General features: G+C 43.7%; 2 protein-coding genes across 7 annotated transcripts in view; one reads left to right on the plus strand and one right to left on the minus strand.

Moving 5' to 3' along the window:
- Positions 1-1,058, minus strand: part of PIGL (phosphatidylinositol glycan anchor biosynthesis class L) — a 51,414-nt gene extending 50,356 nt beyond the window's left edge. The window contains exon 1 of the mRNA XM_040082568.1: positions 815-1,058. Within this exon, the coding sequence (XP_039938502.1) occupies positions 815-1,058 (244 nt within the window). The remainder of the gene's footprint in view (positions 1-814) is intronic.
- A 140-nt stretch (positions 1,059-1,198) lies between these two features.
- Positions 1,199-24,342, plus strand: part of NCOR1 (nuclear receptor corepressor 1) — a 56,968-nt gene continuing 33,824 nt past the window's right edge. For 2 of the 6 annotated variants that reach the window (XM_040082560.2, XM_040082566.2), the window contains exons 1-8: positions 1,199-2,113; positions 16,149-16,326; positions 17,573-17,709; positions 19,211-19,406; positions 20,366-20,548; positions 22,403-22,516; positions 23,782-23,838; positions 24,283-24,335. In XM_040082560.2, coding sequence (XP_039938494.1) covers positions 16,219-16,326; positions 17,573-17,709; positions 19,211-19,406; positions 20,366-20,548; positions 22,403-22,516; positions 23,782-23,838; positions 24,283-24,335 — 848 coding nt within the window. In that variant the 5' untranslated portion in view covers positions 1,199-2,113; positions 16,149-16,218. Of the gene's footprint in view, positions 2,114-2,885; positions 2,932-2,974; positions 3,009-3,539; positions 3,681-16,148; positions 16,327-17,572; positions 17,710-19,210; positions 19,407-20,365; positions 20,549-22,402; positions 22,517-23,781; positions 23,839-24,282; positions 24,336-24,342 lie in introns of those variants that run through there. The other 4 variants (XM_040082564.2, XM_040082562.2, XM_040082561.2 and 1 more) reach the window with 4 other exon arrangements.

A 24,342-nucleotide genomic window follows, 5' to 3' on the forward strand; every position in this document is an offset into this window, starting at 1 on the left:
AGGTCTAGAAAACATGATCTATGAAGGAAGACTGCAAGTAATCAGGTTGTTTAGTCTGGAGAAGATAAGGCAGAAGAGGCAGATAACAGTCCTAAAATATGTAAGAGGCTGTTACAAAGGGATACTCTGATTTCCATGTTCCTGTCAGGCACGAAAAAATAAACAAACAAGCTCAAATTACACCAGTGACTCAGGAAAAAGTGATTTGAGGGAAAGCTAAAGCAGCACTGACAGACCCCACAGGCTGAGGCACCACCCCGGACATTCTGGAGAACAAACATTTGTCTGCAGCAAAGGAAGACACATCGCTGCTGCCTCCTGGTCAACTGATGGGCAGCACGGCCTCGCATTCCCTTCCGGGCTATTGTTCCACCATCGGATTGCAATGCAAGTACTTTTTTTAGATGCGTTACAGGGAATGTATCGCGACATTAAAACCGGATCATCCAAACGGATCTTCTAGAAGATGACTGAATGACAAGGAGATGCCAAAAGGCCGTGCTAAACAGCGCCTTTTACAACCTACGGACACCGCCGCGCAGTCTGAAAGTGCCTCAGTGTTACGACTTTCAATTGGAACACGATCCCCTCTGTTCCGTCACGACACGCTCTTGTAAATGAGAGGGGAGGCGAGGGAAGGGGAAGGGCGGGCGAAGGCCGCACCGTGCCTCAGTTTCCCCGCAGCCGGGGATCTTCCACTCCGCGTCACGGCGCGAGGCCACCCACGCGGCCGGCCATCACGGCGGCCTTCCCGCGCCCCGGGATGGGTGCGTGAGGGGGGTGCGGCGTGGGCGCGCGGGTGGTCCCCGCTCACCTGCGGAGCAGCAGAGCACGGCGGGGGCGGCCCCGGCGGCGCGCAGGCCGAGCAGGGCGGGGGCGAAGAACATGGCCTCGTCATCGGGGTGCGCCGTCAGCAGCAGCGCGCGCCCGCCCCGCGCGCACCCGCGGGGCCCCGCGCGGCCCCGGCGCAGGCGGCGCGCGCCCCCGAGCAGCACCAGCAGCACCAGCAGCAGCGCGAGCGCGGCCGGCGTCCCCCAGCACCACGGGCCCGCTGCCATGGCGACCGCCCCGCGCCGCCGCCGCGAAACGCCAGCCGCGGCGCGAAGGTTCCGGCGCACCAAAGGGTCCCACCCCCCGCCTCATCACGGCCCTCCCGTTCCCGCCTCGGGGCGGGGCCGCTCGGCCGCTGCCGCGGAAACGGGGCCCGGGCTATGCCGCTTCGGGGCTTCGCGGGAAACGTGTCTTTACCGCTGTCCCGGAGCCGCCCGTGAGGAGCCGAACCCTGCCCTGGCCAGGCCTGGCGGGAGAGCGGGGCCCGAGGGGGTGCACTGAACACGGGCTGTGCCCCTGGGCGAAAGCGGTATTGCCCTGACCCTGCCGGTACCGCAATAGTGATTAACTGTGACAAAAGCCGAGCTTTTCAGCGTGTGGTACCTTTTATCTCTGCTGTGGAAGAGACGTGGGTTAAGGGGAAGCTCAAAAGCGGGGCAGGAGGAGCTTATCTTCAGACACGTTCTGTGGGCTATCCCGAGTGTGGTTCAAATGGAGGAGACTTTTGGATATGGTTTAGAAGTGAAGGCAACCACTGGAGAAAGCTGCAGAGCAGAAGGAGACAGGAAGCATTAATATAAACATGAAACAGTCAGAAGCACGATGGCTTGGATACTTTGCTTTTCCAAACAGGCAATATGGAAGACAAGTGTACAAAGCAACGGCGGCGTGTGGGAGCTGGGTGGGTTTAAAGCACAAAAGGTGAATACAATTTAGAAGAGTTCTGAGGAGCAGCTCAGACCACACCAGGTGTATGCCCCTCTGGTCTTCCCTGGCTCTTATCTGGACACCTTTAACTTCCAAGTGATTCCAAGTGAGAGCCATTGGCTTCTGTTGGGATTAGAGACTGCGAACATCAGCCTGGAGATGTGCCGTGTCACGGTAGTGTGGCACTTTTAACCACTGTAAGAACACAGCCCTTGGTACAACACGCGTTTCCTGAGCGATCCTGCTTGCCACAGGGTGAGCCCCAGTTTTTTTAGTCGGAACCAGTAATTGTGTGGGCATCCATCCTGCAAATGTGGGCACGACTTCTCCATTTAATGGAAATTGTGACAGTGAGGTAATCTAATCTTGCCTAATGCTGTATCTTTCCCATAGTAAACCTGATTAGAGATTAATTTGTGGTTTTAGCACATCCTGAGTTACATTTGCACGTACGCGCCGTGCAGATTTGAAACTCCGAAGAATGCAGGGAACGAGTTACACACTCCTCATTGCAGGGGAGGAATGAACAGACATTTAACGATATTTAAACCTCTCTCACATTTTCGGAAGTCATTCGCCGCCGGGGCACGGGCCTGACCTCAGGGACATCACGGGAAACACCGCGGACGGGGCGGAAAGTGCCCCGCGGGATGGACGGGCTGCGGGCGATGCTCCCGTGAGGGGCTCCTGAGGCCGCGCTCATCGGCACGGCCGCGGCCCGGGCCCCTAATGGGTTATTACCAATTTACATCGCTCCGACGGGGGCCAGCGGGGCTCTGCGGCTCCCTGGCGCTCCCAGCCCGCGGCCGACCCCCGGGAGCCCCTCACGGGCCCGGCCCCGCTCGCCTCATGGCGGCCGCGCCCCCCCCGGCCCTCAGCGGGAGGGGGAAGGAGCCCCTCCCCGCCGCACCGGCCAGCGGTCCTGGAAGGGGCATAGCTCCCCGCCCTCCCACCGCGTCCTCTCCGGCGGCTTCTCTCGGCCTTTTGCTGCCGGTGCATCACCACACACCGGCAGGGCCAGAGGAAGGGGAGAGCCACAGCGGCCGGTGAAAGGTACCGAGCCGCGGCGCAGCGGCTTGTTCGGTATCTGGCAGGACCTGGCGGGAGGGGGCGGAGCGCGCGGGGCCGGGGGAGGGGAGGCAAGATGGCGGCGGCGGCGGCGCTGAGGGTGAGGTGAGACGCCGCGCCCGCCCAGCCCCGCCGGGACCCGCCGGCGCCCGCCGCCCGGGCCGCCCCCGCGCCGCGCCTCGGTAAGCGCGGGGAGCCCGGCGGGGCGGCGCAGGGGGCAGCGGGCTGAGCTCCTCCGCTGTGAGGAGGAGGAGGGGGAGGAGGGGGAAGAGGCGGGGGCCCGGCCATCCCGTCCTCCTCCCTCCTCGCGGGGACGGAGCCCTGTGGTCTCCGGGGGGAGGGCGCTGGAGCCGGGAGGGCCCGTGGGGCAGCCGCCGGGGCTGCGGGGGGTGGGCGGATCCGGGGCGGGGGGTGCCCGGTGGCCGCGGGGCTCTCCCCCCATTGACGCTGAGGGTGCGCGGGGGGATGGCGGGGCACGGTGGGGTGGCCCTCGCTGGGAAGTTTTTGCAGAAATCCCGGAGCATCTCTGTGCTGGGCTTTCATCCTTGCGCTGTGGGCAGCGGACGTGCAAGTTTAAAAAAAAAAAAAAAAAAAAAAAAAATTAAAAGAGGGTCAGTTCTTCAAAATCGTCCCCTTGGAGGCCCGGCGAGGAGAGCGGTAGTTCCTGAGGATGTGCTGCGGCCACAGCTCCGTGTCGGGGGAGCATCGCGGCCGCTGTCAGTGCCGGGGAGTTGTTGCTGATGCTGACGCTGAATTATTCATATGGGACCTGTAAACATCCCCGCTTCTGTCATCTCCGGGCTGCTGCAGGGCACAATGGAAGTGACTTTTGCTAGAATTGTTCTGACTTGATGGTAAAGGACTTCGTTCTTGCTGATTTTTCTGTACATAGAGAAGCTGTGTGTATCAAGTTGGTTGCAGTTAGGCAGGATTCGAGGTGGATGTATGAACTGTCAGTGTTAGGCTTAAGCAGGCAAGTAGATATTGTGAACAATACCTTGTCCAAAACCTGCTTCTCAGTGTTTCACAGATACAGTGTTAACAAGTCTGTTACCTTTTCATGACTATTAATACTGCTGTAACGTAGGACAGCTTATTACAGTGGGGGTGTCTAGTCTTGAAGACTTGATTTTTGTAGCAGTATTCTTTTATTAATTTTAGGTACTGCACTAGAGTTATGAACTGTTTGAGCTCAGATAGGCATTTTTATCCTAGGCAGGATGATTTGAGAGGTAAAAACCAGAGCAACTCTAACAAAAACTGGTGGTGGTAAGTGGGATGGCACAATGTAAGTGCCTGAAGAAGTGGATACAATTATGTCACTGCACACAAGGACCGTGCAGCTCTGTTGCAGTTTTGCACTGGAGTTTTATTCTGCAGAATGTTGTTATTCCAGATTAACTAAACAACCTTGACATTTGGAAAGGAAGTCTGGAATATTTGAAGTGGATTTCTAGTTAGCTGAAATGTGGTGTCTTGTGTTGGGGGATGAAAGACCTTCGTGCTTAGCCCAGGGATTCAAAAGTTCAGGGGAAAGAAGCCAACTGCAGTGACCCTTTTTTGCGAAAGCGTGGTTAATTTTTTCTTTACGTTGCTTTTCTTTGTGATATGGTATGGGCTGCTGAGCAAAGAGAGTTCCTTTGTGCTTTCTATGTGCAGGGTAATTTGTGTGTTTGAAATACACTCTTCGATGTTGGTCACTAAAATACCTAAGCTTGCTGAAATGTGGGAAAGAGCAGCATTTTGGAATCTTCTTTCTAAGGCTTATAACGTGTGTTTTTTAACATGTGGAGAGGCTGTTAAAAGTGTTTGCTTCCACAAGTGTTGCTTCTCTCTAGTTTGTTAAGCCTTGCAGCCATCAATTAAAAGTAACTCTCCAGAATGAAATTACGTGCACAAAATCAGAATATATTCATTTTGTTACATTGTGCTGCTGCTGTTTTGTTTTGAATACACTTTGTCTCCTACAGCCACTCGTTTTAGTTGCTCTTTTGGGGCAGACATGTTTTCCATTGTGATCTACAACACTCTCTCAAAAACTGTGGTAGAAGTAGGAACAGACCCTAAAGCTCCTTTCCAATTCCCCCCTCAAGTTCCCTTCCACAGTCCTCGTGCTCCTCTGACTGCATCTTCTGAGTTATTTCATTTCTCAGTCGTAGCATGAATGAGAGATGCTCACAGGGAAGGGGAGCTGCCTTTGCTTCAGCTGCTGGTAAATGCATGAAATCAACTGAAAATAATCTTCTGTAGTAGAGAACAATATTTCTTATAAATAAGAAATTTATACTCTTTCAAAGCTCTCTGCAAAAGTTCTGGTGAAATGATTTATTCCTCCATATGGTATTTTGCCTACAAAAGGATTTTAATGAAAATTGAAAATACTGTTTAGAGTTCTACAGTGTAGTTAGTGACATTGAAGATTTTAACAATTGTTGAAGCTGGAAGGGGTCTATTCCTCGTGCAGGTGCAGTGCAGCACAGAACAATCACAAGAACAGACCTGTAACCAGACAGTGGTTTCATAATGCAAACAAACGTTTCCTGGATGCCAGGCTCGAACTCTTCAAGTCATTTATGTTCTTTAGTCAAATCTGAATCAGTGTTTCAATGCTGGGCTATTAACTGAACATGGTACCTTCCCCCCCTACTGTAACTGGTTCAGATAAAAATTCTGACCCATGCAGGACTGCTGTCTGTAAATATTTACTTTGTGATACTTCTAAATTATGCAAATAACCAGGACAGGGCTGAATGTGTCTTCCATTTCAGTGTCTCTCTCATTCAGTGATTCTCCCTCTAGTAATGAACTTCTGTGAGGTTCTGTTTCCCTTCCATGCTCCTGCAATGCTCTCCCAGCACCTGGTAAATCCCAGCCTGGGCCTGATGGGGCTCTGCTCAGCGAGTTGTGTGACACAGAGGGCTCAGTCTTACCTTGGAGCTCTGTTTCTTCCCAGTGTCCTGAGAGATATTCCCATGTCCTTGCCCAGCTCCACATCCAAGCCGCTGATAATGCTGCTCCTCCCAGACTGATTTGACAGACCTTCTTTTTTAGTTCAGGCTCGAGGAAGATGTTGGTCTGTGTGGTTTTGAAGTCAGCAACTTCACCTGCTTAGGATTGCAAAGGTTATTGCAAAATTTAAGGGACTCTCTTGGTACAAAGATGCATCAGCCATCTCTGAAAAATCCTATTGTTCGTAACTTTAAGCAGTAAAAATTGTGGAAATGAATCTTTTATGCAGGCAGATTACTTGGACAAACTGTTGGCCAGAACTTAAAAATTCTGTGCATGTTGAGTGACTGCTCTTGGGTAAAACTGAAAATGAAAATGCAGTCACAAAGGTGTTGAGGAAAAGGACACCTATAAATGAAAGGGAGTGATGTTAAGCGTAAAATATGCTTTAATGCCTCTGGTGTCATGATCTTGCTTGTTCATCGTGCTGCAGGGAAAGGATGTTTGGGTAATTCTCTTTTATGTCCTCACCGTGTCAGAGGGCACTTGTCCTGTGGGAGCTGCAAACAGCCTAGAGCATTCCCTGGCTGTGGGGCACCGAGCTCCACGTGAAACCTCTGCTGGGCTTCCTGGGCACAGCCCGGGGCTGCCTGGAGGAGCAAATGCTCTCCCGAAGGGATTAAAATGCATTCACCTTTCAGGGAGCACGTCTAACAAATGTGAATATAAATCAACTACAAAACCGACTGATTCCTGTCCTGTTTGTCAGTGTTACAGAGTTTACACGGAAGTTCATGACAAGTTCAAGTGCTGTTCAGCAAATGAGGCAGGTATATGATTTCAGATCAGCTGCACTCTTCGCCTCATTAATAATATTTTGGGGCAAAAAAAAGATGAATCACTGTAAGTCAAAGAATTGTATATACCTGATACATTTTTGTCTCATCAGGTTCATATTTTTCAACTCTTACTCTTTTGTAATTCTGTCTGAAATGCTGGATTTGCAGAGAAGAGGGGTTTGCAAAGTGGGAATTCTCCCATATAATCATTGTAACTTCATGGTTTAGCTGTCTTGGAATGTTATATCCAGAACGCGTCATAATAAATGTCACTTACCTGTTCCATTATAGCCATTATTTGTGGTGGTGTTTCTCCATGGTCTCAAAGATCAGACTTAAACATATCTAGAACCTTGAAGTTCTGGATTGGTTTTGGGTTTTGTTACTCCAGATCTCAAGGGTTATTTATACCATTCATAGTTCAGGATCTCTTTCATTCCCTGCCTTTTTCTATGACTTGGAGGCTGTTGTGCTAGTCCCAGTTGGAGTTATATCTTTATAGATTGTCACATTTCCTGTAAAATAGAGTATCTTAAATGTAATCATAAATGTACTAGCAAGAAACTTTGTTTCCAGAAAGCCCTGGTGCATTTCCTGTGGAGTATCAGAATGGACCAGGTTGTTGGTCTTAGAGATACAGTTTTAAAAAAAAGTTATTTTAACCTTTCTGTATTTTTTAGTTAAAATCTAGACTTGATTTTATCTGAACTCAGTCAGCTGAGGGGAATTATGAGGCTGATACTTAGTTTGCCCTGGCCCTTTCTTTATAAGTGTTTTCTCTTACAATCCATCATAGTTTGTGGATTTAGTCAGTACGGATTAGTCAAGTTATATTTCCTTTTCCAAACCAAGGCTGTTTTTAAAAGCTGTCACTGCAGATCCACTTTTGATAATCAATGAACTACAAGAAGATCCTGGAAACTTGAAACTGTGACCACAGAATTTCTTGGCTGTTAGGTGACATCAAAAGCAGTTTTCCCTGCAGGTGGATTAACAGTGAAGGAAGAATTAATGTGCAAGAGCTGTTCTTGAAATGTCTACACTTTCAGTCCAAAAAAGGAGAAGAAAAATTGTTTTGAGGGAATATTTTCTGCATGGAGTGTGATGCATATGAAGTTTGAGGTACAGCTATTTCTGAGTCACAGATGAAATGCGAGGAAAGAAGTGAATTAGAGCAAACCTCAGTGAGTTGTCGGACACTCGTGAGTGAGGATGAGCTGCTGAGGAAGGTTTTTTGCAGTTCTTACCTCTGTGGTTTGTGTAGCATCTCTTGAGTCTCTTGCCTGCTGCACTGGAGGATGCCTGGGCTGGTTTCTGTTTCACAGTGCAGTTTTCAGGGTGAAGTTTGAATGCTCCTGTGGATGTTTCAGAACCAGTGGAATTACCCCTGTGGCAGGAAGAGGGCCCTTCAGTAGGGGTGAGGGACATGTCTGGGATTTGGGAACTGCTGGATTCACCTCAGAAAAAAGCTGTCTCCTCTTGAGGATGTGAGTGCAGTGTTTGGGCTCTGTAGGGTTTGCTTTAGACATTCAGTTCTGGAGATTTGGGTTCTTTGGCTCATGAAATTTTTTCATACTGTGCTTTAACTGTGTGCTATTTGCCGTATTGAGACAACCAGGAATCTGGTGTTCCTTGGAAAATGTTTTTAGGAAATAAGCTATCTTTGTTTCTATGACATACTTTTAAAACAAGAAAACCTGTAATGTTTGTACCCTTCTCAGTTTGAAATCATTGCTCTGTGGTATTTTTAGTCAAGGAAATGTCTACATCCTCAATTTCCATTTCTGAAGGGAGTACTTCCTCCTACCTCTTTTGGCTGGTTTTGGTGTTATTGTGACCCTCTTTGGCAGAAGAGATCTGGATAAGCTGCATGGCAGGGCGTAAGAGCTGTTCCTGCCTGAAAATCCAGGAGGAGCTTTCCTCCCTCAGGGATTCTCTGTATCCCAGGGTATTACGTGGTAGCTGCTGAGAGGATGCTGGAGATCTCCGCTCTTATTGGAAGTGGATGTGCTCAGCATTCTTCTATTTTTAATTTTTTTGGTAGGCAAGTGAGTAATAGATCAGAAACTTCTAAAGATGTTAATGTGATCTTAGTTTTTCCTGTTATTTCTCCCCTATAATGCAGCAAAGTTGTGTATGGCCTGGGTCCTGAAATCATGGGTTAGCAACTTTTCTTTAAGATCGTAAATTACAGGAGGCATTAAAATAGAATTCCCAGGAGAAAGAGTATCTTGTCAACTGAATTTGATCAACCCCATTTTGGTAGAGCAGAAATTCTGTTTGTATTTGTAGCAGGAGAGAGAGAATCCCAGTAATTCCAATTATTTAAAGATGAAACATAACAATGATCCTGAGATGTGGCAAGAGTTTGGATGTAAATTACATGTGTAAGGATGCAACCAATTTCCACCTTTGTTATGGCACCAAAAATTGCTTTGAATGACTCTTTAATACCTATTTAATATTTAGTGTTCCCAAAGCTATTTCTTGAAGTATTTTAAGCAGCTGGTAACCTGTGAATGGGGAATCTTTTCCTATTAAAATATGGAGTATAAAAACCTATTTTAATTTTTTGGCTCCCATGATGGAGATGGAAAAGTCTTCCTAGTACAGAGCTAATGTGACATCTTGAATTGACAGCTGTAATGCTCCTTAACTTGTGTCACGTCTGTAATTGGCTAAATTAAAGTTTACCATGTGTCATGGAGAATACGTTAGGCACTGAAGAGCCTGACTTACTGCCTTGGATGTTCAGAAATAAGATTATATTGTACATTAATTGAAATTTCAGGATGTGAAAAGGGTTAAATTCAGATGTTTGGGCTCTTCTTAGCATCTGTTTTTCAAATACTCCTGTTTCTTGATTTATATGATGTTGATAATTAATGGAGAGAATGTTGTTCAGTGTTGGTAGTAAAACACGGCCTCACAGATGTAACTTTTTTACTGTATTTCTAGCAGGGATAGAAATAGTGTTTTTTCCATCAATAACTTTGTGAGTAGAGGGAGTGCAACTGTGTGAGATTAAAGTTCTTGGGAATTTATGGTGTATTTGGGAATTTATGGTTCTGTCTGTCACAGAAGAAGAAAAGGCATTTGCGCATGTGGAATTGTCATGGAAAATTCAGTAGTGAGTTGTTCTCAACTTGGAGAAAATACATTCATTGTTTCTTTCATTCCAGCAGCATATGTCCTTGTGCTTTGACTACAAACTTTTTGAGTATTCTGCAGCATAAAACTGAGTGGAAAAAGAGTGGAAAAAAAAAAAAAAAGATTCGAGAAGATGTGGAAGAGGCCCTGAGCTTTGAAGATGATGCCTGTGTTCTGAAGAAATGGGAAGCAGAGTACTCTGGGGCATATTTAAATGACCATTAGTCAAGTTGTCTTTAATTTAATGTTGACCTTTGAACATTTTTTTTCCTTGTAGCACACAAAGAATTTTTCATCTTTTGGAGGATATGCCCAGTAGGTTTTCATACTTTGCTGTACATCTCTAAGCTTGGCCATTGTAGCTGGAATACAGGTCCTTCAGTCGTAAAGCACAGAATTGTCTTAAATCTGCTCAGGCATCAACCTTCTGGTGCATTCTTGAATGAAAATCTTCTAGCTTTCAGGATTGTCCTATCTATTGATCTTGTAGCTCCCATCCCATCCCATCCCATCCCATCCCATCCCATCCCATCCCATCCCATCCCATCCCATCCCATCCCATCCCATCCCATCCCATCCCATCCCATCCCACTCTGCAGAACTTTGCAGCCGGGCTTCAGGTTTCGCACAGATCAGTTTGAACTTGAACTTCTTTTCTTAGTCACTAATTTTTGCCATCTGTATAAATGTCATTTGACTCTGCTGTGGACACTGAGGAGTGTGTGAAGGACTGATGAGTGCTCTGGAAGTGTTTGGTGCTTTTAGGGAAGACTTTCTAGACTGTAAAGTCAGTGTGAGCTTGCAGCCCTGCTGGTAATGTTCTGAGCACAGGGATTTCAGATGGGAGATGATACTCAGCCTTGTACTGTGTCCAGTAATTCGAATAAATAACTTTTAAAATGGAACTGGACCCACTGAGCTATTTTTAGCAATCTGTTTTGAGCGGGCATGTTAGTGTTTTCTGCTGTATGGCATATCCCCAGGATGCAAAGTTGATGTTTTTGTTTGAGTGTTTGAATAGGTTAATGATTACCTGGTAAAACAAAATGCTACTGGGAAGATTTGTTTAGCAAAGCTAGCAATACACTGAAGGGTTTTGCTTATGTGACTCTTGACTTGTAATTTTGATTTGTTTTATGCGGTTTGAAGCATTGTGTCTTGAAGGGTCTGTAATTCATGTAGTCTGGTCAGTGTGTTTTAATAGGCTGGTCCATAAATACAGCCTGATTTTGGTTTTTTCCATGAGGTAGTTTCATTACCGTTTTATGAAGTGAAATCACAGAAATAATTATTCACAAGTATTGTTATCATGCCTTGGATAAGGCCTTTCGAACCAACTGCTGAAACACTCCCTCCCCTCTTCATTTTCTTGCCAGAGTAAACTTTGAATAAATATCCCTGAATTAATTTTGTGATTCATTGTAGATCCCCTGTGCAAGGCAGAGCCTCCCTTGCTCTGCCATGGGTTAGTTACATCAGAGCTCAATTTACTAAAGCTGCTGATTTAAAAACAAAATCCCCCAACTCGGGTTAGACTGTAATCTCATTCTTTGCACTCTTTCTATCACACTTAGTTTGCTGAAAAACAAGATGAGGAAAATTCCCAAAAGGATGTGAAATTTAATTAGCAAATGTTGGTTAAGCACTTCAAGATGGCACGAAAATTACTCTAAATGCAGAAATGTCAGCTTGTTTTGGATAGCTGAAGGAAAACTGAGTTTACCCAAGAGACTGATCTTTTATCCATGAAGGTAAGAGTTGGAGACAGGATATTCCAGCAAGTGGAGCAGGTGACTGCCCTGCCCTGGCGCAGCTGCTGTCAGGTCTGTGTGGTCACAGTGAAGGGGTTTGGGGAGCTGGCCTGCTAAAAATAGTCCCAGTTTTTAACCTGCTGTGTTTTTCCAAGTGAAGAACTGCTTCACTCAGGCAGCGCCTTCAAAGTGCTGCAAAAATCAAGTCTTATTTCTGATTCAGACTTTGACTATTTCCTGGGGAGTCTTTGATAGATTTTTTAACCTTTCTGTGACTCATTTTCCCACATGTCTGCTGAAGATAGTTTGTACTTCTGCTTCTGAAGCATTTTGAGTTCTGGAGATCAAGCTGAGATTATGCTGTGATTGTTGCCATTATTATATTCAGTTCCAAATTATTTCTAACTTACTCAAAATTCCCTGCATATGGTGAATGTAAGTGTGAACAGTAACTTTTAAGGCAAATCTGAATTGGATCTGTTCAGTAGTTTAAGCTGGCTAAAGACAGAAATATCGTCATACCTTTAGAAATAAATATTGTTAAATCATTTCTTTGCCCGTGAAGCTCAAATTAACGCAAGGCCAAGTATCTCTTCCCAGTTCCTGAATCCATTACTCTTGTCATTGCTTTTTCTCCCCTGTGTATCTTCACTTAACTGCTTCTTTTTCGATTCTTTGCTCCTATATGTCCTGTAGTTTTGTTTGTTTGTTTGTTTTGGTTTTTTTAATATTATCCATTTGATGCTACTGGGTTTCCCCATCTGTTTTGCTGTAGAGTCTGGGAGTGTCAATGAAACGGGACGTTATAACACAATATCTGGGTTCTGAACTGCAAAACAAAAACCATTTCTCTCTGCCCCTTCTAATTGTCAGTATTTGGTGAGACAGACAATTTGCCAGCCTGGTTGGCAGCTGTATGAAAATATTCATGACCCAACTTTATCTTTGTGAGACATGAGGCAGAATTCCAAAGTCTGTAACAGCTCTTTTAAACGTTTATATATTTAACCTCTGACATTTGCGGAATACTATGAAAAGGTACAAAAATACTTGTCTGAAAAATAGAATCTTGCTGTCATTGAGCAGGGTTGGAAGCTGATTTCTGGTGTTGTAATTTATTAGGAGCGCTGAAATTGAAGATGAGCAGCCTCTGTTCTGGCAGGGGACAGAGAAGCAGTGCGAGGATCAGAGAGGCAGAGAGAGTTAATAAATAGTGAGGAACTTTCCAGGAGGATTCTGGTTGGCTTTGGGTAGAGCAAGAGGAGGTTTGTCATGACTAATGAAAGGATACAGCGGGGAGGAAAGCCCGGATGAGGTTGTTTACAGTCTGCACACACAGCCACAGTTTTATGCAAAAGGATGGCTGTATTTAAACATAATCTGGATGTATGGAAATTGGAGAGGCTACAGCAGGAAGCTGGCACTGCCCTCACTGCCCAGGAACTGGATTGATGAAGAATAATCTGTGTCTGCTGCAAACGTGCGAGCAGATGCTGGAGAGAGAGAGGCAGATGCTTTTGGCTGACAGGTCGTAAGGTTGCCTGCAGAGAAATAGGAGTTGAAGGCAAGCACTTACATCCACAATTGCAGAATTAAGGTAGTAAGATAGGGAGAAATGAGCAGAATATTGGTGGTAGTTCTACTGGCAAAAACTGTGAAAAATTCCCTTTCCACCCAGCAGAGAGGATAAAGAAGCTTGTGCTGTAGGAGGCTGGGAGATAAGGGGGTCTGCAGGGCACAGAGGGGGGTCAGATCAGGAGAGTGTGCAGACACGTGGATGTGTCTGTAACAGGAAAAGGAGGCTTAGAGGGAGGGAATATTGTACTTCAGTCTCATTTTACATGTTTGTACTCCAGGGTTGATTTTATCGTGAAAGAAATGAGATCCCATGCAGGATCCCCATCCTTTAGTTCCCTCCCCATCTTATAATTGCCAATATGTGACCACGTGTTTTCCTCTACTGTTACCCCCTTATCTCTGCTGCTGTTTTGCCAGTTCTCTCAGGGAGGAGGAAAAATGGTCCCCCACCTCTGTTAACTTCATGTTTTCTTTTTTTCCTCTCTGTGCTTCTCACTTCTCATATTGACCATGATTGGAATCTCTAATGCTCCTTATTGCCTTCCTCTGCTGGCAGCTTTGATTTATTCCCCTTTTAAAAAAATTCCACTATGATCATGATCACATTTACAGTTTTCAATAGGAAAATCATCAGAGTCAGTGTTGTCCTATATATTATGTAAAACTTGTAGGTATCAGGGGGTTTAGGTTGACATTTTTGGATGGCTGCAGGGTGCTCATTCTTGTACTCTGTGCCCTCTCTCTCATCTTTCTGTGTCGAGTGCAGAATCTGGAGAGATGGTCAGGCCCTGTCACTGCAGTTGGTTGTGAAAGATTTCAAGAGGAACACCAATGTAACACTGTGTCCGCTGAAGGTCTTGTGGATGGAGAAATGGCTTTTATAGCATCGTAGAAAGTGAGCATGGTTTGAACTTTCAGCACCCGAGTTAATGATCAACTTGTGGGTTTGACTGAATATTGTGGGAATAAGGAGCAGATGTAACTTGACAGAGAGAAACCAGGCAGGACCTTAAACTACGCAGTGGTTGGCCTATATTTGTGTTTGATTTTCAAGTGGTTGCTCTCCTGATCCCCTCTGCAAGCCCAGATTCTCCAGATCTCTGCACATGAAGCTGCTGAGGAAGCACAGGTTGGGGAATCAGCAGTTCATCAAACTGAGATTTGTATTCCATAACCTTAAAGTGTTTGAGATCTTTGTACCACAGAGCCAGTTCATTTATTGATGAATGTGGCCCAGCCTGTGACAGGAGGAGTTACCCCATCAGTAAATGTTGGATTGAGCTGACAGCTTTGTGCCTTAGCTTTCATTCCTGTGAAAGTCCATGTAAGAAAGGAAAATCAGTGGTTTTCTTCTGGCTGGGGCTGGGGTTTAGGAGTACTGTGGAGTGCTCAGGGATAGCTCTCTGCCCTCACAACGTGTGCAGCTGAACCTGCTGGCTTTGTGACACTGTGCCTTGATTAAATGGAACTCAAATGACTCAGACCCATTAGACCATCACATAGTAGGTAAAGCTGTGCTCTAATGAATGCAGTGTGAATGATGAAGTATAATAAATGTTAATGGTGAAGCATTCTCTTACAGCTTGTCACTTGGATATGAATTATAGGTACTATAATAGACGTACAGCTGCTATAAAGCATACTACTAGTGATCTGTAGTATTGCTTTGAAAGAGAAACTGTTGTCTTTCTCTTTGATTTTTCATAGCTGAAAATCAGGTTTAAGAGGTAAATGTAAATTTGTCTCATTATTTTGGTAGTCTGACATGTAAAGCTTTGTTTGATGGAGAGTTAAGGAGGCAAAATCCCCTGACCAGAACAGAAATGATAAAATATGTCAGATGTACTTTAAAATCTATTTGTGTAGCTTGCTCTTTGCTGAGCTGGTTTTGTCTTATTGACTGATAATGAAAAATGCAGTTCAGAAATGGAGCTTTATAGGTGGTGTCTGTGAAGTGCTGTGGGTTAATGTGCTGTGAAATGTAGCCATTGAGACAGAGATCAACAGTTTATTTGAAGGTCTGATATGTCTGCTGGGCTCTGGGCAACAAGTTGAGAATTTGCTCCACATTGGATAGAATTCTGTATTTAATACACAGGCTCCCAGGAGTACATCTTTTGAGCTATCGGAGAAAAATATTTTCTGTTAAAAATATATTTGTGTGTCACTTTTGAGCTTAGACCCATAAATTACCGGCTCAAATCACTGATGGGGGAGCAGGGTTGAATCAGTTTATTTGGATCTGTGGCAGCTGGAACTATATCCAGCCTCAGGCATGCTCAGAGTTTGATAGGGAGCTTGTCTGGATTTCTGCAGCATTTAAAATCTTGCCCCAATCAGTTTGCAGTTCAGTGTTTGCTCTCCATCTGCAGCTGGAGAATGCAGTAGAAGCAAAGTAGTCATTGATTGTCAACTAAGCAGAATTGTTTTAAGGCTTTGTAGTATATTCAGTTTCTGGCGTCCTGTAGGAGCCAAACTATGCTGGCATTTGAAGCAGAGCTGGTTTTCTGCTTTGTGGGTGCCTTTTTTACTGACTGCTTGAGCTAAGCTGCTGTTGGATGGTGATGGCATTCACTGACTAATGCACTGGGATTTAATGAACTGTAGGTGACACTGAGTGCAGCCCTAGGTCCACCTGGATCTGAAAGTCAGCAACAGCTCATGGAATCCAAAAGCTTTTTAGAAGAAATGGAAGTGAATTTCATGTTGTGCTAAAGAAATTGACTGTAAATGAGAATCCAGCTATAGACTTATAACCTCTTTAAAATTTATTTAAAGTGACCTACTTTTCTTGTCAAATTCTAACTGGTAACTGGTAAAAGGATGTATTCCGACAATATAATCCTCAAATCTTTGTGTAGACAATGCTGACACGTCTCATTCTGAGCCCATTTAAGACCCGTTAACATGTATCAGACTGGAGTAACCTATTAAATAAATACATCAGGAAAAAGCTTTTACTGGTAATGGTTGTTTTGCTTAGGTGACTATGGCTGTAATGTATTGTGAGTACATCTGGTACTTCAGCGCTTATCAGCGATCTTTTTCCCTTTAGGCGGTTTCCTAGAAACATGATTGCTTGCTGGTCTTGATCTCACAGCTTTGTGGAGACTCCTTCCCTGATAATGTCAAGTTCAGGCTACCCTCCGAACCAAGGAGCTTTCAGCACGGAGCAGAGCCGGTACCCGCCCCACTCTGTGCAGTACACCTTCCCCAGCACCCGCCACCAGCAGGTAAGGGGACACCCCAGAGCCTGGCCTGTAGCCAGCCTGCAGTTCAGGTGTTTGCCGTGCCAAAAAGGGGTTATTTCTGGTTTTTAAACTAAGATAACACAAATTGTTCGCATTTGGAAACACATCCATGTGCCCTGCTGGGGAGAGCTGCTGCCAGTCTGCTTGGTTAAATACCTGTGGGATGGCTTCTTTTGTTTTACTTTGCCCTCCTTGTCCTTTATTAATATAAATGCCCTGGCTTTATCATTGGTTTCTCATGGTTTGAATAAATTCAGTAGGGGCTGTGTTCCTAAACTCATGTTGCGGTATTGGGCTAGAATCTCTAAGTTAAACGTGGTGCTTGTCAAAATTCTGTGCAAGGTGGAGAATGTGTAAAAACTTGTGTTACGCTGATTTTTCTTCTGAAGCAGCTGTACCAGTGCTGCCAGCTGAGTTCTGCTGGCCAGAATGGGAGTGAAGGATTTCTAAGGATATCCCACTTGCTCATTTCTGCCAAGCTTTTATTCTGCCATCCTGTGCTCTGTGCCGTGGAGGACCAGCTGTTGGCTTTACAACAGTTCAGGTTTCCCTCATTTTAATGACATTCTCCTCCTGCTGCAGAAACTTTGGATGTTTTCTTCTACTTCCATGTTAGCAAAAGGAAATTCAAAAACTGAAGCTTTTTGGCTTGCTCTGTGTTTATTTTTAGATAATTTATGAAAACTGAATCTCATGGGTAATGATCTATTACATGTCTTGTAGAGCTTCTCTTTGGTTAGTGCCTGCTGCGTATAATTTTTAAAAGCAAGTGGTTGATCACATAAAAATACAAATAGATAATCTTGTATCTCACTTTGTAAATTGTATCAATTGGAAAATGTATCTGGTGTGACTCTTAGTCCTGATTAACAGCATCTGATATAAAAATGTCTTGAGGTGGTAACAAAAGAAATTGCTCTCATTTTACCACTTTGCAGTTGGATGTGCAAGACTGATTTTAAAGGATGTTTTTAAAGGCTATTCATCTGCTTGCTGCTGACTCATCTGTGTTTTGTTAGAAGTTGTTAATAAATTAGGTGGAATTCCTAATGTAAATATTTAGTCTCTTTAAAGTTTATTTAAATCTCGGAACTGCCATTTGCAAACAGTTTTTTGAGCTGGAATAAGACTTTCTCGATCTGGTGTTACTCTGTATTTAATATCTTCGGAAACGATCGTGGTCACTGAATGCTTTTGTTCCTGTTAACACGAGAGGTGTTTCCCTCAGGAATTTGCCGTTCCCGACTATCGCTCCTCTCACCTGGAAGTCAGTCAGGCCACGCAGCTCCTGCAGCAGCAGCAGCAGCAGCAGCAGCTCCGGCGCAGGCCCTCCCTGCTCTCCGAGTTCCACCCAGGCTCTGACAGGTGAGGAGGCTGAGTTGCAGGGCTGTGAACGCCAATCTGGTGCATGCAGCTGCTCTGGGGTTACCTGAGGACACGCAGAGTGGACAGCAGCAGTGAAGGAAATGTTGGAGTTTACTTTCAGTTTGCCAATATCTTCCTCCCCGGTGACAGGGGTCACTGCGTGGGGATGATCAACGTGCATCGTCATTGCGGTGCTGCTGGTGGGTCCAGGAAGCTTTTCAGACAATGTCAGGCATTCGTTGGAAGAACAGTGGATGTTCTCTGAACATCCGAGGTTAAAATCCCACTACAGATCAGAATAATATTAACTAGATTGTAATTATTGTAGCAGGAACGTGCTTCTGTTTAGGGGAGAGATTTAAATATGATTTATGCACTCAGTTCTTTAGTGTGTTAGGCTGCTGGTGTACAGTCATAAGTAAGTGTTAGTGCCTGTAACAACCTCTTCTTTTCTTGCACTCACTGCTTGTAAAAACCTTCTTTTTGCCTTGGACTCTTAGTGAATATATCTGCTAGGAGCAACTTTATATGCAGGATTACTGCTGGAGGTTTATTTTGGCTATGACTGACCGATCTGGTTCTGAACAAATACCCATGATGAATGTTATGTAAATACTGGTCTGGCTTAAAATCTCATTAGGATATTCCCAGAAATAACTTGATGATAGTGAAATCTGGGGCTTCCATATTGCCTTCATCTTGTGTCAGCAAAATGTCAGTAAGGCTCTGTTTTAGTGCTGAGAATCACAGCAGCTTTTAGAGTTCTCAAAATTGAGTTTATAGCAGTAATAAATCACAACACCCCCCCCCCCCCTCAGACTGTAAATTTGTAAAAGCTTATTTGGTAGTTCTGGCAAACTGCAGGAAACTGCTGCTGTCATCTCTTCAGTGGCACTTCATAGGAAGATGTTGAAGCATATGAGAGTTTTTTATGGGCATCCTGTGCACTGCACTGGGAGCAGCAAGTGATAACTGTTGAACGTTTTTCTGAGAAGGAGGAGGCTTTAAATGACTCATGGATTGAATCAATGACTGCTTCTGTCACAGAGTAGCATTTTCGTAAAGATCAAGTTCCAAACAGACTCATGGCTCATCTCAGGCGTTCTGTGTATATTTAAAAATTATTTGGCTGCAAAAATTCAATAATGGAGCTGTTGTGGCCATCTTCAGTGGAATGTAGTACTGTGTTTTTTCTCATGGATTTTTGGTGTGTTTCAAATTTGAATCAGAGCTTTGATCTGAGCAATATCCTTGTAGAAGTGCTGAGTTTCTTTAAGATTGTGTAATGACAGGAGCGCCTTTAATTTGAGATTCAAGTTCACTTTCTCTTTTCCAGTGGATTTTAACTGTTGTATTTTTGAAGATCATACTTAAAAACATTTATCTGCTTTACTGTTTAGGAAGAGCTTCACCAAATTGCATCTCCTTTAAAACTGAGAAGGGTTGAGGATCTTTCTTGTATCAAAAATGCATATTTTAACAGTTTGTCTCCTCTTTATAGGCCTCAGGAAAGGAGGACTGGATATGAGCAGCAGTTTCATCCAGGTCCATCTCAGACGGATCATGATTCACTGGAATCTAAGCGACCACGTCTTGAGCAAGTGTCTGATTCCCATTTCCAGCGTGTCAGTGCAGCCACTGTCTTACCTTTAGTGCATCCTCTGCAGGAAGGGTTGAGATCTGCAGATATTAAGAAGGTAAAGCCATTTGCTGTTACAGTGCTGAAGGTGTAACTTTCTGTATTGCAGTGAGCTAATTGGATTTTTCTGTTAGGTTGGTTTTTTTGTTTGTTTAGGTTCTTTCTTTAATCCCAAACGTTTACTTTTACACATTATCAGGAGCTGTGATCATGAGTCAGTGTTACTCTCTTACACAGTCTGACTCAAACACAGTAAATAGACTGGAATTCTGAGTTGCCACTACTCTCTCAAGTCTTTCAGATCTCAGTTGTAAAATGATTGTAACGTAGTGCATGAAATATTTCTGCTTTTCAACTAAAAGCTGCTGGCAGATGCATTCAAGTCCATTTTTTCCTGTAATTAACATTGGGGCTGAATAGTCAAAGTACTTCCTTCCACCCCCTTTTCCCTTTTAAGAATTTGAAATGAATCTCCTTATTTACATAACACTAATTATGCTTGTCACTGTCTCATTTTGGCTAAATCTAGGACAATCTAGTTTGGGGTGGGCATTTTCTATTTTAGGTATTAAATATTAGAGCTAAAGTCAAGAGAACTTCACATTTATAACCACAACTAACTCCAAATATGCTTTATCAGGCTGGTCATGATTATCTTAAGGAGTATCCTCCTCAGTATAGGTGCAGAGTGTTGAGGAGTGGCTCTCAAATAACCCTTCCTTTAAAAATAAAAGTTACTGTTTGCATTTATGAAGATGTATTTTAAAAGGAAGGCGTTTGGGTCTTATTTTGCTTTCAAAGTAAATATTGCAGTATGTTTGTTTGTTTTTTTTTAATTTGAAATTACAGTATCATAAAGGATTTAGAGCATTATGAAAACTTTAACTGATTTCTCAACAGAGGTATAGATAACTGGAAATTGCTGTTAATTCGTTGGTGTTTGTTTACTGCGCGCTCGTTCCCAAGTTATGACTGATTTCCTCTCTATCTCTCCCCCATCTCCTGTCCCCATGGAAGGACCCAGCTTTTGGAGGAAAGCATGAGGGACCATCTTCTCCAATTTCTGGTCAACCTTGTGGGGAGGACCAAAATGCTTCACCTTCCAAGCTGTCAAAGGAGGAATTGATACAGAGCATGGACCGCGTAGATCGTGAAATTGCAAAAGTGGAACAGCAAATCCTGAAACTGAAGAAAAAGCAAGTAAGCACAGCAGGCACTGCTCTTGTTTTCTGCCAGTGAAAGAGGTGTGGAAAAACTTCATTAAGTGATGGTGAAATTTTTGGTTAGATGAATCAGACGAAGAAGTTGAAAAGGAAGGGTTATGTGTACGGTTTTAGTTTAAATTAGTTGGACATCATGCAGTTTTAAACATTTTTGAAAGCAAGAGAAAGCCTCATAGGAACAGCAGCAGTAGATGGGTTTATATTTGAAACTGCTGTGAAACAAGGGCACTGTGACTGTAATTTCAGCTCCAGAGCTGCCTGCTGGCTGAAGGGAGGATCATCTTTCTTCTTTCATAGTCTGTGCAAGGGGAGAATCCCTTGCATGCATCTCCAAAACCAGAGCTTGTCCAAATGTCCCTGGGTCATCTGCTCTCCCAAGGGAGGGAGAGATCCTAACATCTGGAGCTAAGGTCAGCCTTGAGGGAAGGTGCAGTAAGAGGGGTGTGAATAAACACAGAGAGCAGAGAAATATAGGAGGAAATATCAATTTTCTTTTCGTATGGCCCTGGCTATGCTTTCCATCAGAGGACTCCACTTCAGCCACTAGAAGCAAAGGAAGTGTTTGCTGGCAGAAGTTGTTGCTTTTCCAGTAGCTGTTGTGGCCAAGTAAACCCACCCTTCAATCGAGGCATCTGTTAGTCATTGACAAAGTCCTTGTTTCCTTTTCCTTTTCTGACATTCAAAGATCCAGATAGAAAAAGTGCCAGCTTTACTCTTTTGTAGTTGGAACTCTGGAGGAAATGAAAGTTACAATGTAGGATTTGTTCACTTGTAGGTCCAGGATAACAAACAGACAACTCTCAGGACATGTGTGTTTTTATGGTCTGGAAGCATTTAATTATGTCTGAATTTTAATGACCTGTAAAGTGACCTCCAGCAGCAAAACAAAAAAGGATGTCACTGAGTACCTGTTTGTGTGTCATTGATGCTTATCTCTCTGCGCACTTTTCCACAAAATCAGCAAGTGCTGTGCAGCTCATCTATGAGGGGTCATTTGTGCACATTTGTCTGTAATTTGACTTAAAAACCCCTACAAAGTTGATATTGAAATAATTGAGCCCACACCTTAATGCATTCTGCTAAAATAGCACATTTCAGCCAGGACTGTAAGGCAGGATGGTCCCTGGTGTCAGAAGTCCTTTGCTGTATATTTGTGGCAGGCATTGGTGAAGGATATCTAAAAAATGAAGATGTCACCGAACCAGATTTATTTGATGTGGAAGTAAATCACAGCAGTGTAGTAGCTAGGAAAGGGTTACAGGGTGGATTTTTTTGCTTTTGGTATTTTTTTTTGCTTGTTTGGTATTGTAACAGTCTTGGAACTTTAATGCGTGTGGAATGGTTTATTTTTGCTGTGAAGTACCTTTAGAATTATGTTCTCTGTGGAGTGTTAGAAGGACTTTTGTACCTTTTGAGACCATAAGACAGCAGTAATGGTGACACTTGAACATCTAGAGTGCAGAAAGGCAGCTCTGTGCTTTATTTCCACTGTGAGAGAGCAGTTCTGATGTAAGTGTTCTCCGAAGTTGATGCTTTAGTTTAAAGTTAAATAATGGTAAATTACAGAGTGACAGTGGCTTTAACTGTCAACCTGAATCAAGTCTGATTAAAGGCAGGTGAGTCTTGTAAACAGGTAATTTCAGTTACCAATAGTACAAAAAATAGTCTTGTTATTGTCCCTGTGGGCATTAAAACCATTTCATTCATTCCTCATTCGGTGCAAAGCGAAATAAGAGGCAGTGCTGACTGATCAGCTGCGTATTTTATCTCTGGTGACTAATTACTGCTGGGGGGAACATGGATGGCTGATTTTCTTTCTTTGGTCTCTTAGCAACAACTTGAAGAAGAAGCTGCTAAGCCTCCCGAGCCGGAGAGGCCGGTGTCCCCTCCTCCCGTGGAGCAGAAGCACCGCAGCATCGTGCAGATCATTTACGATGAGAATCGGGTGAGTGTCCTCTGCACCTCACCCAGGGGCTCTCGCTGCCTCTGTGCTGACATTCGTTAGGTCTTGGGGAAAATTCTTCTGTTTTACTGTTTTGCCCACCCTTCTTTTACTGTTCATTCTTTAAATGAAAGACATTTCTCTGATATTTTTATTCTTGATTGCGGGAATTTTCCTTTATCTTGTAAACACTCTGAGCTGTGGGTCTCAGGCCCTTGTGCTGAGATGTATGAATTACAGGTATATATGAACACACACACGTATATCCTTCTAAGTGTGTGATATGAAAAATGCCTCAGAAATTCATCTTGAATTCCCTGTTCCTCACATGAGCTGACAAACTTGGCTGAAGACTACTTTTAAATGAGCTGAAGAGAAAAAACTGCATATGTTGTAGGATTTTGTGCCTTCTTTATAAACTCTGACTTCTGGCACTTAAGATTTGAATGAATGAACAGATCTGAAGAAGTAATTATGAGCTTGTGTTGTTTAAGTGGTGAGAAAAGTTCAGGGGCTCAGTGATACTGCCAACAGTAACAGCAAAAATGCTTCCTGCGTTTTTTTCCATGGTAGTTTGAGATTAAGGAGTCCGATATCTGGGGGTTTTGAAAGCATTGTAATCTTCTGTGAGAGTGGCATATGTTTGTTTAATTTCCCAATTTTATTCCTAGTTTGGAGGAACAGCTAACTTCTATTACAATAGAAAATTTTTATTTTTTTTTTTAATTTGAGGAGGTAAAAAACCCTCTGCAAAATAATGCTAGATTTTGTACAGTACAACTGTGTCCCAAGCATTCCATACAGGGAGGGGTCAGAATTATTCTGTGGTCTGCACTTAGTGTGAATGAGGGACCTTTGACACACTTTGTGTGTTTATGTACACATGGATTCACATTCCCAGATTTGGCAATCAGAGAATTTTAGTCTCTTAATTTCATTTTTCAAAAATAATTATACTTTATTTTACTGGACACATTGCTTCCTTTTTATAATTATTTGTTGTGTTATGAAATGCATGGCTTTTTTGAACTACAGAGGTCAGTTTCTGCTGTTATGCTCTATCAGCTTCCAGATTTGGAGATCAGAGTCACTACCACACAATTCGAGTCCAGGTTTCTTTATTTGCTGAGGCAACATTGCAGAAGTAGGTTAAGAAGGATCTCGTGTGGTCAGGCAGGGGTTTAGCAGAGAACATAGAGTTCAGATCCACATTTGACATGAACTTCAGAGGATTTACTCAGACTATACCAAAAAAATCTTATTTGCAGAAAAAAGCAGAAGAAGCTCACAAGATTTTTGAAGGTCTTGGTCCAAAAGTTGAATTGGTAAGTTGTGGAATTCTATTTGTTGGTTTTTTTTTTTCCTTTGTACTATTTTCTGTGTTGCCAGTTGCTCTAATTCTGTTGTGCTGAACAGCTGTAGTTCTGTGATTATGTGCAGAAGAAATGTGTGTCTAAATGCACTGGTGAGTTGGGGCTTGAGTGAGTTCATTGGCCATGTAAGTGTGATTTTTAAAACAGATTTTAATCTATTTAAGAGAACAGTTTGAAGTATGAAGAAATAAAGTACTGTTATATACATCAGTAATTATAATCTAATTTTAAGTAATGAAATCTGTGCTTTGTGCTGAATATCTTGTAGTCCCTTCAGCTCTCAGATTGAGTGCACTGTTCTCAGAATACTAAAATATTGTTAAATATGTTGCATACACATTTAGAGTTCCATGCATTGCAAAGTGCTAACTGTCCCTTTCTCATCCCAAATTGCAGCCACTGTACAACCAACCCTCAGACACCAAGGTCTACCATGAAAACATCAAAACGTGAGTG

Source organism: Hirundo rustica, chromosome 19 (genome assembly GCF_015227805.2).
Source record: "Hirundo rustica isolate bHirRus1 chromosome 19, bHirRus1.pri.v3, whole genome shotgun sequence".
In the NCBI taxonomy this organism is placed as follows: domain Eukaryota; kingdom Metazoa; phylum Chordata; class Aves; order Passeriformes; family Hirundinidae; genus Hirundo; species Hirundo rustica.